Consider the following 10,430-nt stretch of genomic DNA (forward strand, 5'->3'; position numbering starts at 1 on the left):
ACAGGCTCCACTGGTATCCCTGGCATGAACATTGTGCTTTTCTTCTGTTCTTCTATTTTGATGGACAGAGTCAACTTATGAGGACAACACAAGCTTCATTCTGTCCTCTATGTTCTGTTGGTTTTCTCTATGGACTGGAATCAGGGCTTTCTCCTGTGTAATGATGCCCTCTAGTGGACTGCATTCATCACTGCATGGATGGCTCACAACTGGAAGTACTCAAGATGTCTTTTTTTTGTTGAAGGTTGTAGTCCTTGACAAAATGTGTGTCAGACACTTGTGTATGTTGGTGTGATGTGGATCCATCATGAAGGGTGACAGAAAAGCTCATGGGACCTGGGTTGTTGATTCAAACCAGGATGTCCATTTGCAAAGCAGGACACAGTGAGTGGTGAATGATGTTGTTTACTGATTTTACTGAATGATAGCATAAATATTGTTATTTCTCCAGAACACCACATTAATCATTGCTATAGATTGTTCAGTATGGGGTCTCCCCTGTTACTTAAACCCATTAAGACCTGGAACGCATCTGTGTCACTTTAGATTTCTTTGGCTATTCAAAAATAGCAGATATACAAGCAGATATACAATAGCAGATCTACAAGCTCATAGCGTGGCACCGAGTGCCGCGCTATGAGCTTGTAGATCTGGTATTTTTGAAAAATCTTGAACACTTTTTTGATTTTTTTCAAAAAACTTTTAGGATTTAGAAAACATTTTTAAGAATCGCCTCCGGTCTTAAAGGGTTAACACTCTATAGCAACACTCTCAGGTCAGGATACCAATTTCATCCAATCAGGACAGAAAACTCATACAGAATACAGGTACAATTGGAAGTGATGAAACAATTAGATGAGCAGACAAACATGGAACTGGATCACAGCTGGCCACATGATCTTTGTGGGGTTATTCTCCCCTCATTGGATGAAATTGATAAAAATGTATTTTCAAACACTCTACAATTTTTTACTCCTTCTTAAAAGTATATATTTTTTCATGACATTATTTTTGAAAAATGATTGAATAATTTTTTAATAAATTATGAGGATTTGCGATATATATTTTACATTGTTTTTTTTATATTTTTGAAATAATAATAAAAGAAAGCAGGAAACCAAAAGGGGATATTTACTCCCAACCCATAAAAATGGGTCCATGACCCATTTTAGACCCACAGCTACTAGTGATGTGCGGGTCGGGTTTTTTCATGACCCGACCCGCCCCGCCCCGCCGCGGAACCCAACCCGCCTCAACCTGCCCCGCGAACCCATATATAAATCTATGGCTCAACCCGCCCCGCGACCCGCGGTGGGAAAAAAAAGATAATCATCATCATAATAACTCAGATTTATATAGCGCTCTTTTAAGTACCCAAAGTCGCTTTAAATGTCTACAGTAGCACAGCATTGTCATGGGCTAAATAAACAAGCATGTTGTTCAAAATAGTTTTTTTTTTTGCTGGTGAGAGCGGCTGACCCGCTCACCCGCAGCCCACGTAATTGCCTCTGAAATCCTGACTCGACCACCCGCGGGACCCGCGGGTTACGGGTCGGCCCGCTCATCACTAACAGCTACAGTAAGAGAAATCAGCACCACATTTCTTGTGAACACTGCCAACACAGGTATCATCACAATTTATTCACATTTTCATAATGGAAATCAACGTTTGCTCTGATGAGGCTGAAACCTTGCCCAAATATGGAGACATACGTCATAGATATGTCATAGATGACTGATGTCAGGCTGGTCACATGAAGTGTGAGATCCACAATGGCTCCATGTTCACTCTTCCATCCATATTGTCACTGTTGGGCAGACACCTTGTATCACCATATTCCATATTTTGTAGGCTATGCTTAGTTTTTTTTCCTTCTTTTCATTAACTAATGTCCTATTTTATACTTCGGCGTAGGACAGTGCGAATGTAGGGAAAGTAGCCGATCTTCGAGCTCACATCGTGTCGTGATGCAACGGGTTGCGAAGCTTGTAGATCGGCTATTTTCAAACATTTTTGAACAATTAAAAAATACATATTTTAGATTGTAGGAAATGGGGAGAGATGGGGAGTGACACGCAGCAAAAAGGTAGTCGGGAACGGGATTCAAACCCGCGACACTCTGTCAGGCTGGCATTAGCCTCGGAAACCCATGCCTTTTTTTTTTGTTACAAAAGAAAAAAAGGCTGGCATTGACGCCTAGGGTGCCTGGACCGCCACGCTGCAGCCCAGGCCAAACTTGCCGGTGGAATGAGGGCAGTCACCACAATATGGTCATGATCACCAGCAGTGGTGGAAAGTAACTAATTATTACACATGCCCAAGTAAGCGCTATGATGTTCTGTTAAAATAAACGATATTCTAAAGGCAATAATTTCAGCAGTGTTTGTTCTTTAGTAAACAGAAATTAAACTTCCAGGTCAGGATACCCATTTCTTCCAATCAGAAGAGAATCCATACAGGATTCAAGATAAACAAATGAAACTGGAAATGATGAAACAAGAAAAAAAAAAAGAAAAAAATTGCAAACAAAATTGGAACACTAAAATTGAGGCTGATAAATGTGTACTCTCCCCTGATTGGATTAAATTGGCAACCGACCTGAACCTGTATGTTCTACCTGAACACGCACGTTCTGTTTATTAAAGAGCTGGAGAGATGGGGAGACCCCATGTTAATGAACAAGTTACACTCTATAGTAATATAGAGCTCGCACAAAACAAAGTTTTGTTTCAACCAGAAAATATCACTTACAGCACCTTTAAGTATAGGCCTATGACTTAATTAGCATTTTCACATCGAGCAATTAGACTTTTTGATAGAGGCAAATGTACTTTTAACTCCACTACAATTATTTGACAGCATTGTTTAGGCCAGAGGTATTCAACTAGATTAGACAGGGAGACAAAATTGTTGAGGAAATGAATTGAGGTCGGGGGCCACAGGCCTATGTAAAAAAAAAAAATAACAAAATGTTCATGGTTAACCGTTTAACCGGTAACTGTCAAGACATTTGTAACCAGTTAATACCATTACGTTATTATTTATTTGTCATTTAATTGTTAGTGCAAATGCACTTTTCCCCCCAACCTAACATGCACACGCACGCACACACACACACACACACACACACACACACAGCCGGCCACGGCTGTATCAGAACATGGTCATACTGTTTTGTTGATTCGACTGTATTTTTGTATAGGCATTCTAAAAGCATGCTCTGTGGGTTTAAACATCAGCTATTTAAATATAATACATACTTTTTCAAGCCTGTATCTCCTATATCCAGCCTATATCCAGTATCTCAAAAATATTGAGAGACCAATCAAACATTTTATTTATAATACCAAAATATCAACCTTGTGAAAAGTATGTTCATTCATTATGCACTCAATGCTCGGCCTGAAGGCTTCTTTTACACAAATTGTCAATGGAGTGTGGCAGGGAGGTGATCAGCCTGCAGCACTGCTGGTGGCTGAGGTCGCTTTGACAGCCCTTATTTTTCTTGGAAATAAGGGATGCCCGGTAGTTTCCAGCCCTCGTGCCAAGTACTATTATGGAATATGATTATTAAGGATTACTGTGATTACGGTAAGCTCACATTTCATATCGCACACACCATACCTGTAACTTTCACTAACCCCCAAAACAATCATTTTTGAAAAGAATACGTTTTTCTTTTTTTATTAATTGAAAATCGACGAATTGCTCCAGGGGCCACAAGAAAGGTCCCTGTGGGCCGCATTTGGCCCGCGGGCCGCCAGTTGAATATCCATGATTTAGGCCTACAAGTTTGCAGATTTAGATCATTTAGAATAGATCAATAAATCAACATACATAAAGTGATACATTTTGATTATAGGTCAATCTACCCAGCAGAAAAAATCTGCCCCATCTTAACCAGCTTTAAGTGATTGACAGACTAATGCATTACTAATTGCAATCCAATAATATGATTATGAAATGGTCCATTCTGCATTATGAGAACTTGTAAGTGTATTTTGATGACAATACTTTAGTATTTTTACTCAAGTAAAAATGTGAGTGCAGGACTTGCAAGAGAGTATTTCTATATGAAGGTATTGTGACTTTTGAGCAGTTCTTCCACCACTGTTCTAACACTCAGCTCTGGATCAATATAGTACCAACCCTTCCAGTAATTAACATTAACATTAAAATCTTCAGTGTTAATGTAACTCTGAATTACAAATGGTTAAACACTGAGGATTTTAATGTGTACAGTTGCATTTACAATCCGAACATTTCCGGCATCTTGTATTGTCCTTACCAAAAATGCTCTACAATGTGCTGCTTGCTACTTTCACTTAAGAACTCCGAGTATTTATTCCACCACAGATGGATTCTCACTCAACTAAAAAAGAAACAATCAACTGAAAAACATCACAGAAGCAATCAGAACAGTTTATGTAGTCACATAATCTTGCCTTTATGACCAGTGTAGTCAAGCGATCCATGGAGTAGAACACACCTCCTCCACATGGCAAAAGTCTAGATTAAATACAACCAAGTTCCACACTGTAAACAAAACGCTCGTAGCTCTGCTCACAGCTTCGCTACGGTTGTAAGCATCACCTTCCAGGCTCCAGCTGAATTCTTACAGAACAAGGGGCACAAACCCCCTTCCTAACTAAGGCAACCTGATAGGCGTGCATTGTTTAGCTGCGTTGGACAGATTTGCCAATAACAGACAGACTGTACATAGTTACAAAGACTAACAGCCTTGTTTACAATCATTTCACACTCGCTGTTTGCTGCTTAAATAATGTCTGCCAATGTTCAGCATCTCACGTATATATCCTTTACGGTGTTAAAACTGCATCTTTATAGATCAGTGGTTCTTAACCTTTTATCATTTCAAGGACCGCCAGTTTGATATGCATTAGGTCACGGACCGACATTTTATATAGATTGCTTTATCTCTGGGACCCCATAACTACGCTGTAAAATAGAGAGTACCAATGTTTTGTAAGACCAAGAATTACAGACCTATAAGGGTCCATTTGGTTCGAAACTATCGATCATTTAGCTGTGGAGACCCCGGGAAACCTCCACAAGGTCCCCTGGGGGTTGCCAGCCAGGTCCCACGTTATGAACCGCTGCTATAGATTAATAGTTGTTGGAGGAGAATAGCAGGCATTCCCGAAAGCAGCGTCTATTATTGGGGTCATCAGGTAGGCAGCTCCAATCCAATTCCTAAAATGTTTGTTTGAAACAGGGCCTGTGAAGCTCTGAAAAGGCCCCTGACAGGCTCTCTCTCAAGGGGCCCCTGGGAGCTCTAGAACACAGAACTCCTGGCCCATGCTTTACTGGCAGACAGTCACCTTCTCCATCAATTATTTATAACCATGTCCGATATGGAAAAGAACTCCCCCCCCCACCAGACCAACGCTGTTATCTGATAAAGTTAGGTGCGTCCAGTATCTCCAGTTTGGCTGAGTCGGTTAATTTGAACACTATTGGCTGTGTTCGGGGGGAGGGAACCCGGGCGGGGAGGGTGATATTTGACTCCTGCAGGCTGGAGTGGAGCTTGTCAGCAGGGAATGTTGAGGAGGACCCACTGGCAGGTGAGCCAGGAGGATACAACAGCAGTGGCAAATGGCGTGACTAAATTGGGAGAAAAGAGGGGTAAACAAAATATTGGCTAATCTAAATTTAACCCTACATGATTAGTAGTTGACCGGGGTGCCTCAGGGCTCTATACTAGATTCTCTAGTAGTATTTACCCACAACACCATATGTCTTTACTGAAAATAAATACAGAATCTACAAGGAAATTGCTCAGCTGTCATACTGCCACACATCATGACCTTGTAGATCAGCTATTTTCAGCGAATGCTCCCCCCTGAATAGGGAAGTTTAGGATTCAAGTTGGTTTACAACGCTATATACTTCTTCATCATAGACAAAGACATATAGCAAAATAAATTAAAATGTCTTAACTTTGTTCATTTTTACATTTCACCTATGACATCCCAAAATAGGAATGCAGGGATAAATTGGTAAAACAAAAATAAAAATCACACCCAGTGTGAAGAGAGTGGTGCCTTTGAATTAGTGTAACTGGTTGCATCCTTGTGTTGCAATCAGCTGCAGCTGTTGAGGCCGTGCTCAAACATACGGACGGACAGACACACACGGTCAAATGTAGGACTGGTTAGCACCACTCAAAAATAAAATAGCATGTGGATTTTAAGCGATAGTGTGGCTGTCCCCACTTCTGTTTATTGTTATAGTATTATTACGGTCGTTAATGTTGCCCTCCATTCAGATAAAGCATCAAGGCAGGCTCATTGTGTTGTTGTAGTCAGAGGGGTTGCATCATCAATGATAAGCGTAAGCGGACAACTTAATGTCGAGTCCTGATTATCATCCTCCTCAGCTTTGCGGCTTGTCGTTGTTGTCGTCGTCCCTGTTGGGCCCCATGAAGGCCACTCCGTCCACCGGGATGTCCTTGTCGCGGATGGCCTGCCGCACGCAGTGCTGGTACTTCTTGAAGGTGTCGTTGCACGGGTCCCCCCCGCGGTCCCCCTTCAGGAACTTCTCGGCGAACCAGCGGTTGAAGCACTGGTCGTACTCCCGCTTCAGCTCGGTGCAGCCCTCTCCCACGCTGTTCATCACGGAAACAAAACGTCCCCCCCAATGGAAATGTCGTTTAGACGACGGCAAATATCCCCCAAAACAAGAGAAAATTTCCCCAAAACAGAGAAAATGACGTTTAAATGCGGTTTAAATCCCACGTCGCAATGTCGTCAGCGTGACACGGTGACTGAATGGTCGGTCTCTGGCTAGTGGCTACTTGCGCTTGTCTTCAGTGTTGCCAGTTTTTGTGAGACATATAAGCAACCAGGTCTATGAAAACAAGCCAAAAAGAAGCAACATGAGCATTTAGTTTACTTTAAACCTATTATGCATCGGCTATTTGAAAATAGGTGGAATATTTGGAATATTTTTTGAAACATTCTAACAACACAACTTCCCGGGCAAAACACTTTTTCAACCACTGGTTTAAATAATAATTTAAACAAGCCTAAATAAGCAACAAAACCGCAACCCGCAATAACCAATTTTTACAAGCAGCTTTACAGAAAAAGAAGCCCAGAGTCGCTTATAATAAGCCGACATGGCAACACTACTTGTCTTCCTTCGTTACGTCTTATTTACACTTCGTAGTACGACGGTGTCGACGCCAACGGTACAGAAAATAGCAGATCTATATGCCCACAACACGTCACCACCGTGACTTATTGTGGGCTTATAGCTTTGCTATTTTCGCTTCCTACCTCCCTTCCTTCTTTCCTTGCTCCTCCTCCATCTCTCCTTGAAACGTGCGTTCTGATTGGTGGAACCGGCAACAGGGCGTCAAGACGTCAGCACGCTCTCCTTGAAACGTGTGCTGTGATTGGTGGAGCCAGCTAGACGTTGTCGGCAGCACGCATGGCTGTCGTCACGGCACATACTCACGTGACGTTTGCGGGGGCCAATCATGGGGCCAATAGCGTTTCCACGGTAACGCAACACTTGTGGGTAGTGTAGTATTTATTAGAGACACACGGGTACTACAAATTTCACGCCCACTTTTGAGACAGCACCGCTACTCGAGGTCCGTTAGAACGATTAACTGCAACGCAATCCCTATGAGAGGCATTGTAAAATACAGTAATTTCACTGGTTGACTACTGACTACTACTACTACTGCTACTACTACTACTACTACTACTGAGGCTGTAGTGATTTTTTTTTGTGTTCTAATAAAGTGTCCCATTTGTTTGGTTTGTCCTTTTTAATGTGACATACCTGTCATCTCAATATACAACCCACAATATACTATAATATACTCCATCAGTGTGTCAAAAGTTCTAGCATCTGAAATCTAAAGTTTAAGTGGTTGCATGGTAGGCTACATCACGGACGCATCGGGATGCGTCCGTGATGTAGCCTACCATGCAACCATGGTTGAGGTTTTCAATACCAAATACGTTTGTGTCTCTCATGAATCATTCTTATGGCTATTTATTTCCAAACAGCATCTTGCAAGACTATTTGTATATTAATACTATCCTGGAGAATTCACTAAGTAGTTGAAAATGTCGGGATATGTCACTCCTCCATTTTTATTGGGGTTATTTCCCCAACTTACATTCAGGCAAGTTAATACAACTGCAGTAAACCCACACGTTTTAATTTGTCATGTACTTTCGGAGCTCCACGGTAGGTAGAAAATTAATATAAGCATATGAGATGTTCAAAATATAGACATGAACAAAGTCAGTCGGGATTGGGATGAGAATTCCCCTGTTCACAGTCGACGCTCGGCGCTAAAGACAGTGATGTCACTGAAATGCGACTACTTGTCTGTCTGCCGGCCTTCTACCCTCTGTTGTGTTAACATTATGGGTAACCCATTAAAGTGGCAAATTAAATGTGAAACACATCAACTATTAAAAAAACAAGAAGATATGTTGACAAAGACACCATACATTTGGAAACATATATTCTTTATTTAAATCAATATCGTCAATGTAGGATCATTTTAAAAGTAGGCTAACTATCCTCTCATAGGGAATGCATTGGCAGACAGTAGCACAAAAGTAGTAGAATACATTACTTGCTGGATGTGGATTGTTGTACATAGTGTTATTTTTTTTGCTGTTTATTTTGTAATGATATTTGAACTGTGGTGCCACTATATATGCCTATGAATTGAATACCAAGGCCCTCATTGGAAACAAGTCCGCAAGGACTTTTATGAACGGACCTGTTAGACAAAGTATTTTAAATGTAACTGTGCTGTTTTAATTTTTTTGCCTAATAAAATATTCAATCAATCAATCAATGTGTGTGCGTGCGTGCGTGCGCGCGCGCGCGTGTGTGTGTGTGTGTGTGTGTGTGTGTGTGTGCGTGCGATTCCTCCATACCATCACAGAGCTAAGTAAGATGTAGCTGTGAAACAAAATGTGTGTCGCAAGCTTCTTCCATTTGACGGAGCCAGGTTAGCTTCCAACAACTTGGAATGCCAAAAAAAGCAGCTAAACGACTTGCAAAATTCTGTGCAATCTCTTCTACTATCAGTACGGTAGCCGCCAAATATGGCGAAGACGCTGTTATTTGTACCCCTGAAGGGTGTGTGGGTATTTGTACCCCTTAAGGGTGTGTGGAGTGTGGGTATTTGTACCCCTGAAGGGTGTGGGGGTATTTGTCCATGATTTGCTGACTGTATATTTTTACAGCATCTTGTAATATTTGTGTCCTTGTATTGTATCTCTTATGTGGACATAAATAAATGATTAAATGTGTATGTGTGTGTCATTTAGCAGTGGTGTAAACTCACTAAGTACATTTACTCAAGTAGTTAAATACAAATTTGCTTTTACTTTAATGAAGTATTTCCAATTGTCTATACCTTTACTTCTACTCGACTACCACTACAGGCAAATATTGTACTTTTACTCCACTAATTATTTGAAAACTTTAGGTCCTAGTTACTTTGCAGATATACATTATTACGTTATAAAACATACATTAACCACTTTAGCCCTATTTGAAAATCGGCTAATTGAAAATAGCCGATCTACAAGTTCACAACCGTTATGAGCTTGTAGATCTGCTATTTTCAAACATTTTAGTACTTTTTCCACCACTGTCAGTCAGTCAGTCAGTGAACAGCCAAACAATGTAACCTAAACATGCAGGCTCAGTGCTCACACTTTGGGGAATGATGTGCAAAAATCAGACTTCACGTGTCTCAGAAATCCAGAAGAAGGTCTGTTTCCTTCTGCTGCCGTGTATTATTAAAAGTGGTACATACTTGTTTGTGAGTGCCGATGACTTCATTTGCCGTTTGTGTAATGATGAAATAAATATGGGCATAAAACATTGCACTTTCTCCACTTTCCTTTTGGCTGCCCACTCTAACTACTTTAATTTGTGGATGTAGCCTACATTTGGACATGGGTGCGGCTGTCATGTTGTGTTCCCAACTTCCCATGCAGCTGGCCCTGTAGGGCAGGCTACAAACACAGGGTACACGTCACGATGTGCTCGGCTACAGGCAATTTGGCGCCCTAGGCAATATTGATGGTAGATTTTCAATTTTCATATTTAGGCCTACACATGTTCTGCACCTTTTGGACAATTTCTTAAGTAGCCTGCTGCCTGCACTAGAATTTTTTTTTCAACCTTGTGTCCAATATAGCTTGAGGAACCGTTCATCCAAATCAATCAGTCAGATTTTGAAATATTGTCACTTGGTTTGAACAGCGATTTTTAATTTTGAAAATATAAAATGTTGTCAATATAATGTACATTGATTAATATGGTAATTAATGGATTATGGGGATTGTGTAAGTTACACAACATTTAGCAAGTTAGTATCTGTTTATAAGTTAAAACACAAAACTTTGGACTGCTC

At 40.9% G+C, this 10,430-nt stretch overlaps 1 protein-coding gene across 1 annotated transcript; it reads right to left on the reverse strand.

The window, feature by feature from the left end:
• Positions 1–3,544: 3,544 nt before the first annotated feature.
• triap1 (TP53 regulated inhibitor of apoptosis 1) lies at positions 3,545–6,794 on the reverse strand. Its single transcript, XM_080429492.1, has one exon. It carries the CDS (start codon positions 6,635–6,637, stop codon positions 6,398–6,400), a length of 240 nt encoding a protein of 79 aa, XP_080285618.1. The 5' UTR covers positions 6,638–6,794; the 3' UTR covers positions 3,545–6,397.
• Between the last annotated feature and the right edge of the window lie 3,636 nt (positions 6,795–10,430).

The sequence above is a fragment of the Gymnoscopelus braueri genome, assembly GCF_963280865.1.
Source record: "Gymnoscopelus braueri genome assembly, chromosome: 5".
NCBI classification, from domain to species: domain Eukaryota; kingdom Metazoa; phylum Chordata; class Actinopteri; order Myctophiformes; family Myctophidae; genus Gymnoscopelus; species Gymnoscopelus braueri.